General features: G+C 42.9%; 2 protein-coding genes across 4 annotated transcripts in view; both read right to left on the bottom strand.

The window, feature by feature from the left end:
• The window catches only part of LOC122554105 (mucolipin-2-like), a 94,944-nt gene extending 93,781 nt beyond the window's left edge, over window positions 1–1,163 (bottom strand). Inside the window, exon 1 of the mRNA XM_043698585.1 lies at window positions 1,004–1,163. The gene's annotated coding sequence lies outside the window, so the exon portion shown is untranslated. The remainder of the gene's footprint in view (window positions 1–1,003) is intronic.
• A 2,750-nt stretch (window positions 1,164–3,913) lies between these two features.
• The window catches only part of mcoln3b (mucolipin TRP cation channel 3b), a 50,333-nt gene continuing 36,179 nt past the window's right edge, over window positions 3,914–18,067 (bottom strand). For 2 of the 3 annotated variants that reach the window (XM_043700117.1, XM_043700115.1), the window contains exons 10-14: window positions 13,985–14,086; window positions 13,763–13,885; window positions 11,611–11,817; window positions 7,215–7,345; window positions 3,914–4,997 (exon numbers count right to left, since the gene is read on the bottom strand). In XM_043700117.1, the coding sequence (XP_043556052.1) occupies window positions 4,979–4,997; window positions 7,215–7,345; window positions 11,611–11,817; window positions 13,763–13,885; window positions 13,985–14,086 (582 nt within the window). In that variant the 3' untranslated portion in view covers window positions 3,914–4,978. Of the gene's footprint in view, window positions 4,998–7,210; window positions 7,346–11,610; window positions 11,818–13,762; window positions 13,886–13,984; window positions 14,087–18,067 lie in introns of those variants that run through there. The other variant, XM_043700116.1, reaches the window with a different exon arrangement.

Here is an 18,067-nt window from a genome sequence, read left to right as displayed (position 1 = left end):
TAGAATTAGAAAAATAAAAGAAATAAAGTGTTCAGAATAACAGTCCTTCCATCCCAGTCCACAAGCCTCTAGTCTGCTTCTGGCCTAGACTCCAGACAGTGCCAGGCTTCACCTTGAGGTGGGAGGCCAGGAGACCACTCTAGAATCAAGACCGGGAGACCATACCAAGGCCACGCTGGGCTATACAGGGCACTAGTGCAACTATATACAGTACTGGTCTCCTTAGGAAGGGATGTAATTGTGTTAGAAGCAGTCCACCTTGTACCTGGAATGGGAGAATTGTCTAATGACAAACAGTTGGGTAGGCTGTGCCTGTACAATTGCTTTGGAACTTCAGAGCATTTGCACTGTGACCACTAGTTATGAGCCTGAACAATTTCTCTCATTTATGGAAACAGTTCAACTGACATTCATTAGTAAAAGCTTCAATTTGTGTGACTGATAGTTCAAATCTTAAATCAGATTTTAAAATTGCTCTCTCAATGTCCTTTCATGTTTCAACTCTGCTTGTCAAAGCAACTTTCACTCTCTCTCATTACCACTCTGGATGCTGGGCTTTTCCTTGTAAGCATGATAAAACAGAGCTACAAGTTTGGGTTTAATGGCTGTGAGGTTAATGATTCTCTCCTTGTCCTTTGTACTTTTTCTACAAATGAAACGCTCATATTCATCTTCTGTCTGACTAATATGTTACAGGCTATCTAGTAAGTCTGCGGTTGATGACACAAAGTTGCTTCACCAGACATCTCACTCCAAATTAACACAAAACTTCAGAAAGTTTACACAGCTCTGAAACACCAGTAAAAAGACATCATGCTGTGAGAAAACTTGCATTCCCTACGCACTTTAGATTAGAATAGTGAAACATGGCAACAATTACAATTTTAAAAGTCAAAAACTTATTAGTTGAATTTTAACGAGTCTTAGAAACAAAGAGTGAAACAAATAAAATATTCATGACAAAAATACACTGCTCAAGAATGAAAAGTAGCCATTTCAAAACCTGAAATCTTGGTACAATTCGTCACTGCGGATTCCATAAGTGCTGCGGTTTGTGGTCGAGAAAGTTTATTTTAAAAAATGCAAATCAGTATGGTGTTCTGAACCACCCAAACTTCATTGGACAAGGTCAAAGATTAACAGAAGAACTTTCAGTTCAATGCAAATTTTGCAAAACAATCAATAAAATTGAACCGTACAACACAGGAAGTGACTTCGGCAACAACTGATGAGATTTGATCAGCTCAGTGACAATGTGTAACTGACAGAAACACAAAGAGTTTGAATCATCGTGTTGTAACCGACGGTTATCACTAAAACAAAAGCTCATGCAGAGAAAGGACTGCAACGTGCAAACGCTTTAGAGGTTTATCTATGGTTTATTAACCCTTGTATTTCCTGGACTCTGGCAATTAACCATTCTCTAAAACATTGCCAAGGACAACCAAATTAAAAACCTTTTTATTGTCATTGAGTTAAAGACTGATTAGCAAGGTTAGATCTCAGGGTAGGAGAAAGTGAGGTCTGCAGATGCTGGAGATCAAAGTTGAAACTTTATTGCTGGAACAGCACAGCAGGTCAGGCAGCATCCAGGGAACAGGAGATTCGACGAAACGTCGAATCTCCTGTTCCCTGGATGCTGCAATTCCTTGTAGACCTTTTCTGAAGCCTTTCAAGTTTAACAACATCCTTCCTTTGGCAGGGAGACTAGAATTGAATGCAATATTCCAAAACCAATGGGCTGAGAAGTGGCAGATGGAGTTTAATTCAGATAAATGCAAGGTGCTGCATTTTGGGAAAGCAAATCTTAGCAGGACTTATACACTTAATGGTAAGGGCCTAGGGAGTGTTGCTGAACAGAGACCTTGGAGTGCAGGTTCATAGCTCGTTGAAAGTGGAGTCATAGGTAGATAGGATAGTGAGGGGGGCGTTTGGTATGCTTTCATTTATTGGTCAGAGTATAGAGTATAGGAGTTGGGAGGTCATGTTGCAGCTGTACAGGACATTGGTTAGGAAACAAATTCATAAAGTAAATTGAGAATGGGAATAATCACAGAATCTCTATAGTAGGGAAGCAGCCAGTTGGTCCATTAAGTCCTCACAGACCTTCAAAAAAAAACACCTGACCTAGATCCACCTCTCTAACCCTGACCCACCCACCTCCCAATCTCTGTAACCCTGCATTTCCCATCACTTATCCAGTCAGCCTGTATATCCTTGGACACTGTGGGCAACTTAGCATGGCCAATCCACCCAGCTGCACATCTTTGGATGGTGGGAGGAAACTAGAGCACAGTGATGAAACCATAAAGGAATGGGGAGAGTTTGCAAACTCCACACAGACCATCATCCAAGGCTGGGACTGAACTCGGGTCTCTGGTGCTGTGAGGCAGCAATGCTAACCACTGAGCCAACATGCCATCCAAACAAGCGGCAAATAAAATCCAACTGAATAATGAACATAGCTTTGGAGGATGTATTGGATTATGTGAAGTTCGTTGGTCAGAGAATTAGAGCTTTGAGAATTAGAACTGTATGAGCTTTTAAACATGGCTCCTTCACTGTCTCTTCACAGTAGACTCCCTCTGCTGGTATTTGTCTATGGTAGATTCAAGTGCAAAAAAAATTGCACAATGCAATTTTCAATGGACTGCAAATGCATGAAGCATAACAGGAACCAGTGGAAGATTTTTGGGATGGGACATTTGTAGATATGAAGTAATGTAATGATACTTCCAGAGACATGTCCAAGTAGAATTGGAAACATTACATCAAGAATTGGCACATTGAAAATTAGGGCTCATTCACTCAGTGAAGCCAAAATAATTCACTCTGAATAGCGAAATGGACAAAGGGACTTGCTGCAAAAGTTTAAACTCTGACTAACAATTCTGTTGATGATAGAAAGTAAATACAATTCCCGATATGAATTGTAGTGCGCACATGCAAGGCAAGTGAATTTTTGGAATAAATTAGAATGTGGGTGTCACTGGCTAGGCCAGCGTTTACTGCCCCTCCCTAATTGCTCAGGGGGCAGTAAACCACATTGCTGTGGGTCTGGAGTCACATGTAGGCCAGGGCAGGTAAGGATGGCAGTTTCCTTCCCTAAAGGACATTAGTGAATCAGATGGGCTTTGTCCAACAATCAACAATGGATTCATGGTCAGCATTAGACTCTTCATTCCAGATTTTTTTTTAAATGTTGAAATTAAATTCAAATTCCACCATCTGCTGTAAGAGGATTCGGACCCGGGTCCCCCAAACCATTGTCTAGGCCTCTGAACTAACAGGCTAAAGATAACACCACTAGGCCGTTGCTTCCTTGAGTTCGCTAGTTCATTTGGTATAAGGACACCCACAATGCTATTAGACAGGGAGCTCCAGGAATTTAACTCAGCACATTTTGCAACACAGGAAACCAAAAAGAGTGCTATTTGTGTTCAAAGTAGCTATTTGAATACAAAAGTTAGTTAAGTAGAAGAATCAGCATAGCAGCTGAATGATCAAAGGGTTTGCTATATAACAAGCAAATGGTTAAAAGGGCGCTGTGAGAACATAGTCACTGTTCTAATGTACACTGCAAAATCCCAGTGATAAATAACAGAGATTACTTGAAGGATAAATATTGGCCAAAACATCATAATCTTGGAACACGCTTCCTAATGGCACTGTGTCCCCATACAGCACATGGACTCCAGCAGATCAAGAAGGCACCTGACCACCACCTTCAAGGGCAATTAAGAATGGCCACAAACACTGGCCCAGTCAGCAACACCCACATCCTGAGAATGAAAAAGATGGTCATCACGCCCACAAATTATTTGAATGAACCTCTTTGAAATAACTTTTCAGATGTTCCCAAGGAAGCAAAGAACAGCACGTTGATGAGAAGCTTAAACAATTTATTTCACATCCATAGACAAAATCCTATTTATTTGCAATATTCCTCATTCTGATTAAGATTTCCCAAACATATTACAATTCACAGAATCCAACTGATTAATATATAAAATGATTGAATGTTGGCTCCAAATTAGCTCATTATTAACAGTCACATTTTGGTTTGTAACATGACCTGGTGTCAATATTTATTCAAACTTTCCAAAATCTCTCCATCACCCCCATCATTTGGGGACCACACAACAACCCACTAGAAAACCCAGGAATTCTGTGCATGAATAAAAAAAACAATGAAGACAGCAGAAAACAGAAATAAAGACACAATGTGTATAACAACGAGTCTGCAACTAGCATCAAAGCGATTCTACTTCACTCGCACTTGGATGAATCCAGATTTTCTCCAGTACTTTGATTTTCATTCTAATATTTGCTGGATTTTTCCTCTTCACTGCCAACACAGATGATTGAATCCATTTGAGATTTGGGTTTAGGTGGCAAGCTGTTGAACTAAAAGACAGTTCCCCCATCCCCAAGCCAATAGCTAACAATCACTGAGTCCCTTGCAGCAATACTTAGAGAATCGGACAGAGTTACCATCCTCAGAGCTCCAGGATAATTGCACTGAACAAAATTCTTTTTTTTTTTAAATAAAGGACGCTAGCTAACAGTTCACCCTAAAATTAGAGACATTAACAATGACAAGGTCTTAACATTATAGTAGACTCACAGATCAAACAGGCAGGAGAAGAGTATTAAGACAATAAGACAATCACAACTTGTGTAGGGCTAAACCTGTACTGTTAGACAACCCCATCTGCAGTCACAGAACCCTCGTGTTAAACATCATTTCAAAGTGCAGCAGTTGATATTTGTCTTGGGAAGATGATCATTTATTCAAAGCTGAAAATCCAGTCGCAACTCCAGTTGTGTCCCCTTGCTGTTTGAGAGCAGGTCAGCTCAACATGAACTGAAACAAATGAGCACCAGGTTTTCCCTTTCTCACCAGCATCCCAAACTCGTTAACAGTCTCCACTTGTCAGGCCAGATTTGAAAAGGCTAAAAGGCCTCCTTTGCGCATCTATGTTGCAGTGTCAGACCTATAAATGTTCAAGAAAAGAAAACTCGAAGATTACCACACACAAAACAATTCTTACATTCCAACATTGCATTGCCATAGTCTTAACGTCCCAGAAGGTGGCCATTCAGCCCATGATTGCTCTTTCTGCACAGTCAGTCCCATTCCTCCTATTCTACCCCATTGCCCTGAGTTTATTTACCTGAATTTCTCATCCAGTTGCCTTTTAAAATTAATCATTGCCTCCAGCTTCATAAAGAAACAAGCATCAGGTTAGTACCACTCACTGTGGAAAATAAGTTTCCAAAATCTTAAATCTGTGTCCCACTGTCTTGGAACTGGAGCTAATGAGACTCCATATTGTGAAACATTCTCCATTGATTTACAACATGCAGTCATAAATTACTTAGCATAAAGTAAATCTTTTAACAGAAGCATTCAAACAGTCACCTACACACAGTCAGCATAACAAAGCCATACCCTTCCAACAATTTTGCAAGATGACTGAGCTCTCAGTGCATCAAGACCCATGTCTAACGCTAACTCTTTCTCTCCCAGGAACCTCCCATACCATCTTAGTTTTATCAAAACTTGCCAATTGCATTTACAGAACAACCCACACCGCAGAAAGCCCCAATGACACCAACTCAACACAAAAGCATCATCAAAAGGTGGTGTAACCTCTCTCATGTTGAGCAGTGTCAGAAAAGGTATTCAAAGGGTAATTCTAACAGAGCAGGAGACAGAGACAGTGTGAGATCTCAGTGAAACGTAATAGTTAACATTCATCTGTTCCTCATGTTCAAAATGGTGCAGGAACTTCTGAAAAGGTTAATAAATCATAAAAAGGAAAATAAGTAATTGAAAAAGTTTATAGTCATTTAAACCCAATTTAAAAGACGACAGAGGATTAGAGTGGTGCTGGAAAAGCACAGCAGGTCAGGCAGCATCCGAGGAGCAGGGAAATCAACACTTCAGGCAAAAGCCCTTCATCAGGAATAGAGGCAGGGTGCCTGTAGAGTGGAGAGATAAATGAGAGGAATGTGGGGGTGAGGAGAAAGTAGCATAGAGTCCTTGTTTTTACCTAAAAGATGACAGGACAGGTATTGTTATAGTCATAGAGATGTACAGCATGAAAACAGACCATTCGGTCCAACGCGTCCATGCCGACCAGATATCCTAACCTAGTCTAGTCCCTCCAACCAGCGCTTGGCCCATACCCCTTTAAATCCTTACTAATCTTATACCCATCCAGATGCCTTTTAAATGCTGTAATAGTACTAGCCTCCACCACTTCCTCTGGCAGCTCATTCCATACACACACCAACCTCTGAAAAAGTTGTCCCTTAGATCTTTCCCCGTTCACCTTAAACCTACGCCTTTAGTTTTGGACTCCCCGACCCCAGGGAAGAGACTTTGTCTATTTATCATATCCATACCCCTCATGATTTTAAACCTCTATAAGGTCACTCCTCAGCCACCGATGGTCCAAGGAAAACAGCCCCAGCCTGTTCAGCCTCTCCCTGTAGCTCAAATCCTCCAACCCTGGCAACATCCTTGTAAATCTTTTCTGAACCCTTTCAAGTTTCACAACATCCTTCCGATAAGTAGACCAGAATTGCACCCAATATTCCAACAGTGGCCTGACCAATGTCCTGTACAGCCACAATATGACCTCCCAACTCCTGTACTCAATACTCTGACCAATAAAGGAAAGCATACCAAACGCCTTCTTCACTATCCTATCTATCTGTGACTCCACTTTCAAGGAGCTAGGAACCTGCACTCCAAGGTCTTTTTGTTCAGCAACACTCCCCAGGACCTTACCATTAAGTGTCAAAGCCCTGCTCTGATTTGCTTTTCCAAAATGCAGCCTCACACATTTATCTAAATTAAACTCTATCTGCCACTTCTCAGCCCATTGGCCCATCTGATCCAGATCCCGTTGTAATCTGAGGTAACCCTCCTCGCTGTCCACTACACCTCCAATTTTGGTGTCATCTGAAAACTTACTAACTGTACCTCTTATGCTCGCATCCAAAAAAGTTTTATAAATGAAAAGTAGTGGCTAGCTGGCAGAAGCCTAATTAATTACAGCCACACTAGATGAGCAATAAGCTTTAGTGTGAAGGTTCAAGTGTCTGGAAAGTTATTGCCAAGGTACAAACAGATGAATCTTCCTTTCAGGGCAGGAGATCACGACACCAACCTGACAAACAGATTTTTGACACAAACTCACCTGCGACAGCAGCAAGTGAGAGAGAGGGGCATCTCTGTTTCCACTCGATACCTGCCAGAATCTGGCAGGTCTTTACACTCTGCTATAAATACACGCAGGTCAGTCTGAGGAAAGCCGTTCCGCTGGTAAAGCTGAAGGAAATAGGAAAGTAGCAAATGCTGATTGAAATCACAAACTTATTTGACATGTTAATGAATTTTGTTCAACAATCTCATCAATCCATTTGCATTTAGGAAAAGGGAACACCTAATGGTAAGGTCCTAGGGAGTGTTGCTGAGCAAAGAGACCTTGGAGTGCAGGCTCATAGCTCCTTGAAAGTAGAGTCGCAGGTAGTGAAGGTGGTGTTTGGTATGCTTTCCTGTATTGGTCAGAGTATGGAGTACAGGAGTTGGGAGGTCATGTCACAGCTGTACAGGGCATTGGTTAAGCCACTTTTGGAATACTGTGTGCAATGCTGCTCGCCCTGCTATAGGAAGGATGTTGTGAAATGTGAAAAAGGTGCAGAAAAGATTTACAAGAATGTGGTCAGAGTTGGAGGGATTGAGCTATAGGGAGAGGCTGAATAGGCTGGGGTTGTTTTCCCTGAAGCATTGGAGGCTGAAGGGTGACTTTATAGAGGTTTATAAAATCATGAGGGGCATGGATAGAGTGATTGGCAAGGTCTTTTCCCTGGGGTGGGGAAGTCCGGAACTAGAGGGCATAAGTTTAAGGGAAAAATTTAAAAGGGACCTAAGGTGCAACCTTTTCACACAGACTGGTATGTGTACGGAATGAGCTGCCAGAGGAAGTGGTGGAGGCTGGTACAATTACAACATTTAAAAGGCATCTGGATGTGTATATGAATAGGAAGGGTTGAGGGGGATATGGGCCAAGTGCTGGCAAATGGGTTAGGATATCTGGTCAGCATGGACGTGTTGGACCAAAGGGACTGTTTCTGTGCTACATAACACTGACTCTACAACCCAGGAGATGTATTTTCTCTCAGTACATCTTGCCCGGAAATTGAATCAGACAACTAGAGACAGCCTGGTTTGCTGCAAATACAGCCAGACATTCTGATCAAATGTCAAATCAAAAGCCAATCTGAATGGCTCCCCAATAATATTCAGAACTAAAAAATGTTACAGCTTCAAACAGCTCCTTCAGCTCATTGTACAAAATATCCAAGATGTAAGGTTGGAGGGACAAGAAAAGTTGAGAACAGCTTTTGCAAACACTCACCTCCCCTGCCACATAAGCAGTGCATAGGCCACAACAAGTCACCGTTAGTTTAAAAAATACAAATAGAGAAAATTTTGTTAAATATATTTCATCTATAAATCACTCAGACACTTAACAGCCAATGATGTCCAGTCAATATCATTTCACATTTTTATCGATAATTGGGTTCCAGTCTGAACAATTTAGGTAAAGGAAGCAGTATTTCATTACTGCAGCAGGGAACACAACAATGGGTCAAGAGTAAATGGAGTTAAAGGGGGAATAATAGATACAAGAAATAACAGCACATGACCATCCAAGCATCAAGCCTGCTCCGCCATCCAGTAAAATCACAGCTGATCTTCACCTCCACCTCCATTTTCTCACCTACTTCCCATTTCTGCCATTTCCCAAAAAATTCTATCTCTCCCAGCCTTAAAAATATTTAAAGAGGGAGAATTCACAAAACTTGGAGGAAAAGATACCAAAGATTCACAACCCTTTGAGAGGGGAATTTTCTCATCTTGGTCCTAAACATTCCTAAGGGTTATCCCAGCTTCTGCCTTCTTCATTCCACAGCCAATCCAGGGGAGAGCAACTTCTGTGTAAATGGGGAATTTCTTTCAAACCATTCAGCTCCAGAATTGGCTGAACCGATTACTCAACCCCTAGATATCAAGGGCTCAGGTCATGCCACAACATACTTCGCTCATACTCAGACCACAAAAACAAATGGAAATGGTAGAATATCAATTGACAAAGGACATCCATACCCTGCAAAAGGGGGGCAGTCAGTACAAAGCATTCTTCATTCTCGGGATGAGGGCACCATGGGAAAAGCCAGTATTTATTGCTCATTCTGATTTGTTTGGACACAGACAGAAAACAGGAGCAGGTGGCCATTCGGCCCTTTGGGCCTGCTGCACCATTCAATACAATCATGGCTGATCATCTCAGTCCCCTGTTCCTGCTTTCCTCCTCACCCCCACCCCGCATACCCTTTGATCACTTCAGGTCTAAGAACTGTATTGAACATCTTCTTGAAAGTATTTAATATGTTTTGGCCTGAACTCCTGATCAAGGGCTTTTGCCCGAAATGTCAATTTCACTGCTCCTTGGATGCTGCCTGAACTGCTGTGCTCTTCCAGCACCACTAATCCAGAATCATTTTCTGCTGCAGCAGATTCCACAGGCTCCCCACTCTCTGGAGGAAAACATTTCTCCTCATCCCAGTCCTAAATGGCCTGTCTTCTATCCTTCAACTGTGACCCCTAGTCGTGGGCTTCACAGTCATCGGGAACATCATTCCTGTGGGGTCTATCCTGTCTAGCCCTATGAGAATGTTACAGGTTTCTAGGAGATCCCCCCACTCATTCTTCTAAACTCCAGTGAACACAATCCTAACTGATCCAGTTTTATTTCATAGGTCAGCCCTGTTACCCCAGGTGTGTATCTGTTAGCAACGGAGTGGGTTTTAAGTTACACATCCTTCAGAACAAGGAAATGATTTGGATAATTAGGAAAAGTACTGAACAGACAGCTTTACAGATATCAGAGGGGATATTGGTGCTGCATGGTAGTATCCCTACATCTGAGCCAGGAAGTTCAGATTCAAGCCCCACCTGGTCCAAACGTGTGACATAACATCTGACTGATTGGAACATTTCTTGCAGATACCAGCAATATTTTAAATTTCTAGATTTTAAGTGAATTCAACGTGACGGTACTGCTCCTTTAGCAAAGTTATGCTTGGCTTTTTTCTTTCCAGAGAGGTTGCAAAAGGGTTTTAGGGTCAGTTTGATTATAGCTAACAGATACTGCCTCAGGAAAAAGGCTTTCAAGTTTAAACAAAAATTTGCACAATGGAAAGGGGAGCAGGCAGTCTCCCTGGTTTTCTCTGGTTTGGTTGTAACAGAATGGCTGTTCACTGAAAGTGGTCAGTTTTGAGGCTGTTGGTCCAGGAAACACCTTCACAGAAGGTGTTCCACACCGAATCTCCCCGCCAGCTCTCTCTCCTGGAAGAGCCAGTGTTTGATTTTACCTTTTTTACCCAAGGGGTCTTTCTGGGGATTGTTGCAGGAATTTGGAGGATCTGTTGGGTGTGCGGATAGGTTATGTTAATCTGTATTCCGTTCTCCTTTGTTAATGCTTCATTCAGTAATCTTGTAAATAAGTTATTTTCATTTAAAACTAAGTGGTTTGACCAGCTGCATCCCTCCTGGAATATCCACCACACAGCTGCTTAAAACAGCCAGCAAAGTTAGGGCCCGGGCTACTTTATTGAAATGTTTTGAGGGGGTCTGGCCTGGCCCTTAACATCAACATCTAAAGCTGCAGTAATGGAACCTGATGACATTATTAATTCAGTCACTGTAGTAGCGGATTTCAGAATTTAACAACTCAGCATCATATAGTCTCCAAATACAGTTTATAAATTCTACTGAATCATTTACAATCAATCACACTTGGGGGGGGGGGGGGGGGGGGGGGGTCACTTTAAAATTAAAGAAAGGTTGCCCATTAAAACAGAGAGGGTAGAAGAGGAGTCATAGAGACGTCCTGCATGGAAACAGACCCTTCAGTCAAACTCAGCCATGCTGACCAGATATCCAAAATTAGTCCAGCTCCATTTATCACCACTTGGCCCATATCCCTCTAATCCCTTCCTATTCATATAACCATCCAGATGCCTTTTAAATGCTGTAATTGTACCAGCCTCCACCCACTTCCTCTGGCAGCTCATTCCACACATGCCCCTACCACTGCATGAAAAGGTTGCCCCTTTAGGTCTCTTTCATATCTTTCCCCTCTCATCTTAAACCTATGCCCCCTAGTTTTGGAGCCCCCACCCCAGGGAAAAAACTTTGTCTGTTTATCCTATCCATGCCCCTCATGATTTTGTAAATCGCTATAAGGTCACCCCTCAGCCTCCGACACTTCAGGGGAAACAGTCCCAGCATATTCAGCCTCTCCCTACAGCTCCTTGAATATTTTTAAAGGCAGAGGTGGCTAGCTTTCTGATAAAAGCAATGCACTACTGGGGACAGGGAAACGGGGAGCAGTCAGATCAGCCGTGATCTTGTTGAACAGGAGAGTTCAAGGGGCCGAGTGGCCTCTTTCATATTCGAATGACACCCATGGTAGTGAATGGCTGATTTAGACACTGACACTACTTAATGGCAGCAAGATTGCTTACCTTGATAGTTTCGTAAGTGTCAGTAATCAGGGCTATGAAGAGACTTAGAACCATGTAGATGAAGAGGGTGATGAAGGTGGACAGATAGATGCGACTGAACACCCAGACAACGTAGCTCTTGTCCTGCATTGCTGCGAAAGTGGCAAACATGTCATCCCCATTGATCAATGAGAAGAGGCACTCGGAAACCACATTCAGGGATCGAAACTGCCGAGGGAGAAACCAGAGACACACAATAACTCAGTTTGTCAGGGCAGGGTCATAGTTATCCACACAACACTGTCAGAACATGCCAGCTCTAGGTCAGCAAGTGTGGTAATGGTGAGACATACCTTGGCTTTTTACATGCATAAATCCTTAAACAATCTATTGGGCTGGACAAGATTGAGGTTCATAAGGAGGTGGTTTTAGAAATTCCGGCAAGTATGAAAATAGAAAAGTCCCCAGGGCCGGATGGGATTTATCCTAGTGTTCTCTGGGAAGCCAGGGAGGAGATTGCTGAGACTTTAGTTGTGATCTTTATGTTATCATTGTCTACAGGAATAGTGCCAGAAGACTGGAGGATAGCAAATGTTGTCCCCTTGTTCAAGGAGGAGAACAGAGACAACCCTGGCAATTATAAACCAGTGAGCCTTACTTTGGTTGTGGGTAAAGTGTTGGAAAGGATTAAATGCGAAAGGATTGATAATCATCTAGAAAGGAATAAGTTGATTAGGGATAGTCAATACAGTTTTGTGAAGGGTAGGTTGTGCCTCACAAACTTTGAGTTCTTTGAGAAGGTGACCAAACAGGTGAATGAGGGTAAAGCGGTTGACGTGGTGTATATGGATTGCAGTAACATGTTTGACAAAGTTCCCCACAGTAGGCTATTGCACAAAATATGGAGGCATGGGATTGAGGGTGATTTAGTGGTTTGGATCAGAAATTGGCTCATTGAAAGAAGACAGAGGGTGGTGGTTGATGGTAACTGTTCATCCTGGAGTTCAGTTACTAATGGGGTACCACAAGGATCTGTTTTGGGGCCACTGCTGTTTGTCATTTTTTATAAATGACCTGGATGAGGGCGTAGAAGGATGGGTTAGTAAACTTGCAGATGACAGAGGTCAGTGGAGTTGTGGGTAGCGTTGAAGGATGTTGCAGGTTGCAGGGGGACCTGGATAAGCTGCAGGTCTGGGCTGAGAAGTGGCAAATGGAGTTTAATACAGAAAATTGCGAGGTGATTCACTTTGGAAGAAGTAACAGGAATACGAAGTACAGGGCAAATAAGATTTATAGTAGTGTGGATGAGCAGAGAGATCTCAGTGGCAAAAGTAAGGACTGCAGATGCTGGAGATCAGAGTTTAGAGTGGTGCTGGAAAAGAACAGCAGGAGGAGCAGGAAAATGAACATTCCTGATGAAGGGCTTTTGCCCGAAACGTCGCTTTTCCTGTTTCTCAGATGCTGCCTGACCTGCTGTGCTTTTCCAGCACCACGCTAATCTAGAGAGATCTCTGTGTCCATGTACATATATCCCTGAAATTAGCCACCCAGATTGTTAGGGTTATTAGGAAAGCATACAGTGTGTTAATTTTTATTGGTGGAGAGATTGAGTTTCAGAGCCACGAGGTCATGCTGCAGCTGCACAAAACTCTGGTGCAGCCGCACTTGGATTACTGCGTACAGTTCTGGCCACTACATTATAGGAAGGATGTGGAAGCTTTGGAAAGGGTTCAGAGGAGATTTACCAGGATGTTGCCTGGTGTGGAGGGAAGGTCTTATGAGGAAAGACTGAGAGACTTTAGGCTGTTTTTGTTAGAGAGATGGTTGAGAGGTGACTTTATACAGACACGCAAGATGATCAAAGAATTAGATAGAGAATTAGTGGCAGCCTTTGCCTGGAATGATGAAAGCCAACATGAGGAGACAGTTTTAAATTGAGGGGTGATAGATTTAGGACAGATGTCAGAGGTAGATTCTTTACTCAGTAGTTGGGGCATGGAATTCCCTGCCTGCAACAGTAGTAGACTCACCAACTTTAAGGGCATTTAAATGTTTATTGGATAAACATATGGATGAAAATGAGATAGTGTAGGTTAGATAGGCTTCAGACTGTTGCTCCAACCTGTGAAACCATCAAGAGCGCTGTCATGTTTTATGTTCTATTTTTACTCACCTTTTGATGGTAGGGTCCAAGTACAATCCAGCCACAGAAGCAGTAACCCAGATAAATCATAGAGGCACAGCAACAAAACCGAATAACATTGGGGAAGGCTGCTCGCAGCGTTATAATAAGGACCTGCAAGAAGAACAAAAAAGGGCCATCAAAATGAGAGGGTGGGAGAGAACGAGAGAGAGTCAGGCGAAAGCAAGAGTGAGGAACTTTACCAGCTCTTACATTGTACTTTTCAAAAAAGCCCAAATATCGGATGACTCCAACCCAAACCAGCAATGTGGCTGTTCCCAACAAGATGCTGCAAACGTCATAGGATGCAAAGCTCTGTAAAAGGAAATAAAACACTAAAGTTGGAGGAGTGTTGCATACAGTAACCCATGATCCAGTTCAACATTGAAGATGACCCTTCAGCCCCTTGAACGAATTCCACATTTCAACAGGTTCATGTCTGTACTGCAATCGCGGTCCCGTATTCCTCATTACCTTTGATTATCAAAAATACATCCCTCTCTGTTTAAAATTAACAATTGCTCCCCCATCAATTGCCATTCATGGGAGATTTCCAAAATGTTAAAGATTCCACAGAATAGCTGATGTGGGAAATGCAACAACATCCCATAGAAAACCCTAGGTGTGAGAATCTGAGGTGGGGGGGCGGTGGAGGGGTGGAGGCTGAACAAGATTTGATAGAAGTGTACAAAAATTATAGAAAGGATTTGTAGAAGAAAAATAAATAGTTAGCAACAATGTAGGGAGGAGATCTTTAATCAAAGGACACAAATTTTAAATAAATTTGCAAAAGATCTACGGTTCTGGGGGAAAGAGAAGGAAAATGCAATTAATTCAACTAGCTCAGCTGTGAAAATGGCTGAAGGGGCCAAATGGCCTAAAACTGCTCCTGTTTTATATGTTTGTAAATTCAGCAAATGAAGACCTAGAAATTAACACCTGGAAAGACAGCAGGAGGTGATTAAATTCTGACTTTCCAAAAGGAATTGGTTGAAAATAAAAGAAATTTCTAAGTTGAAAGAGACAGAACACATGCCCAGGGAGCAAGGGCAAAGAGGATTTAATTGCAAAGGACTTTCAAAGAACCAGCAGAGCGACAATGGGTCACATCGTAGTGCAAACTTCATCTGGGTAGGTAGCAGCCCTCTGTCGAGTTACATTCCCAATGACAGCAAGACACAGGATCTCGTACAAGTGATAGTTCCTCAACATGAGATTAACCTTCTCACCTGGGACTGCTGTTAACAACACATCTACTGCAATGACCTCACCTCTCTGGGTTGAAAATCCAACTTAGCAAAGCCTTAACAATAACTCCTGGTGTGGGGGCAGTTAGCTCAGTTGGTTGGACAGCTAGTTTACAAGGCAGCGGGATACTAGAGTGGGTTTGATTTGATATTCCCTCTCCGGCTGAGGTTATAATGAAGCACTCTCTTTCTCGAGCTCATCTGGGGCATAGTAACCCTCAGGTTAAACAACCAGCAGTTATCCCCCTCTCTCTCTCCCTCGAAAGAGCACAGCCCTGGTAAGACTATGACAACTTTACCTTTCACATGTGTGTGCGCGTGGGGTGGGGGGTGGAGGTTTAAAATGCTATTTTGAGGTCACTCCTCAAAATGACTTTACAACAATTTATAAAGAAACAAGTCAGACCAAAAAGGCCAAAATTCATTTTTCCTCCACTTTAGGAACCAAACTTTCAAACAATAACAGGGAGAGAGTGAGCACTGCAGATGCTGGAGATCAAAGTAGAGAGTGTGGTGCTGGAAAAGCACAGCAGGTCAGGCAGCATCTGAGGAGCAGGAGAATCAGGTTTCAGGCATAAGCCTAGCCTCATTACTCATGAGGGGAATATGCCCAAAACATTGATTCTCCTGCTCCTTGGATGCTGCCTGACCTGCTGTGCTTTTCTAGCACCACACTCTCGACTTTCAAACAATAACAGCAAAGTATTCAAAGTCTTTACCACTGCATTTACAAGTAAGGCTCCTCAAAACACCATTTATTCAACATAGTTACAGGATCCTCAGTAACACACATCTTTCACAGTGTAGACTTTTTTAAAGGACCTTTACAGGAGGTAGGTGCGGTGTGAAAGGCTAGCAGTTACTGTCCATCCCAGATTGGCCTTGAACTGAATGGCCTGAGGCGCTATTGAAAATCAGAGTCAGATGTACAACACCGAAACAGACCCTTCGGTCCAACCCGTCCATGCTGACCAGATATCCCAACCCAATCTAGTCCCACCTGTCAGCACCCGGCCCATATCCCTCCAAACCCTTCCTATTCATATACCCATCCAAATGTCTCTTAAATGTTGCAATTGTACCAACCTCCACCACATTCTCTGGCAGCTCATTCCATACACGTACCACCCTGTGTGTGAAAAGGTTGCCTCTTAGGTCTCTTTTATATTTTTCCCCTCTCACCCTAATCCTATGCCCTCTAGTTCTGGACTCACCGACCCCAGGGAAGAGACTTTTTGTCTATTTATCCTATCCATGCCTCTCATGATCTCCTCAGCCTCTGACGCTCCAGGGAAAACAGCCCTAGCCTATTCAACCTCTCCCTATAGCTCAAATCCTCCAACCATGGCAACATCTTTGTAAATCTTTTCAGAACCTTTCAGGTTTCATAACATCTTTCCAATAGGAAGGAGATCAAAATTGAATGCAATAGACAATAGGTGCAGGCGTAGGCCATTTGGCCCTTCGAGCCAGCGCCACCATTCATCATGATCATGGCTGATCATCCTCGATCAGTATCCTGTCCCTGCCTTATCACCATAACCCTTGATCCCACTATCCTTGAGAGCTCTATCCAACCCTTTCTTGAAAGTATCCAGAGACTTGGCCTCCACAGCCTTCCACACACCCACCACTCTCTGGGTGAAGAAGTTTCTCCTCAACTCTGTTCTAAATATCCTACCCCTTATTTTTAAACTGTGTCCTCTGGTTCAGGACTCACCCATCAGCGGATACTTGCTTCCTGCCTCCAGAGTGTCCTATCCATTAATAATTTTATATGTCTCGATCAGATCCTCTCTCATCCTTCTAAACTCAGGTGTATACAAGCCCACTCGCTCCAATCTTTCAACATTTGATAGTCCTGCCATTCCGGGAATTGACCTCGTGAACCTACGCTGCACTCCCTCAATAGCCAGAATAGCCTCAAATATGGAGACCAAAACTGCACTCAATACTCCAGGTGTGGTCTCACCAGGGCCCTGTACAGCTGCAGAAAGACCTCTTTGCTCCTATACTCAATTTCTCTTGTCATGAAGGCCAGCATGCTATTAGTTTTCTTCACTGCCTACTGTACCTGCATGCTTACCTTCATTGACTGATGTACAAGAACATCTAGACCTCGTTGTAATCCCCCTTTACCTAACTTGACTCCATTTAGTTAGTATCTGCCTTCCTGTTCTTGCCAAAGTGGATAACCACACATTTACCACATTAGACTGCATCTGCCATGCATCTGTTCACTCACCTAGCCTGTCCAGATCAACCTGTAATCTCCTAACGTCCTCCTCACATTTCACCCTGCCACCCAGCTTTGTATCATCAGCAAATTTGCTGATATGACTTTTCATATCTTCATCTATATCATTAATGTACATTGTAAAAAGCTGCGGTCCCAGCACTGATCCCTGCGGCACACCACTGGTCACCACCTGCCATTCCGAAAGGGATCCGTTTATCACTACTCTTTGCTTCCTGTCAGCCAGCCAATTTTCAATCCAAGTCAGTACCTTGTCCCCAATACCACATGCCCTAATTTTGCTCACTAACCTATGTGGGACCTTATCAAAGGCTTTCTGAAAGTCCAGGTACACTTCATACACTGGCTCTCCCTTGTCCATCTTCAGAATTACATCCTCAAAGAATTCCATAAGATTAGTCAAGCATGATTTCCCCTTCATAAATCCATGCTGACTCTGACCTATCCTATTACTGGTATCCAAATGAGTCATAATTTCATCCTTTATAATTGACTCCAGCATCTTTCTCACCAATGACGTCAGGCAAACCGGTATTTTATTCCCAATTTTCTCTCTCCCTCCTTTCTTGAAAAGTGGTACAACATTAGCCACCCTCCAATCCACAGGAACTGATCCTGAATCTATAGAACATTGGGAAATGATCACCAACGCATCCACGATTTCTGGATCCACCTCCTTCAGTACCCTGGGATGTAGGCCATCCGGCCCCAGGGACTTATCAGCCTTCAGACCTAACAGTCCTGGCAAATATAAATTCCCTTCAGTTCAGGTCCTTCAGCCACTGTTACCTC

The sequence above is a fragment of the Chiloscyllium plagiosum genome, chromosome 11, assembly GCF_004010195.1.
Source record: "Chiloscyllium plagiosum isolate BGI_BamShark_2017 chromosome 11, ASM401019v2, whole genome shotgun sequence".
Lineage (NCBI taxonomy): Eukaryota > Metazoa > Chordata > Chondrichthyes > Orectolobiformes > Hemiscylliidae > Chiloscyllium > Chiloscyllium plagiosum.
Note: the sequence above shows the minus strand (reverse complement) of the source record. Positions and strands in the feature narration are given on the sequence as shown.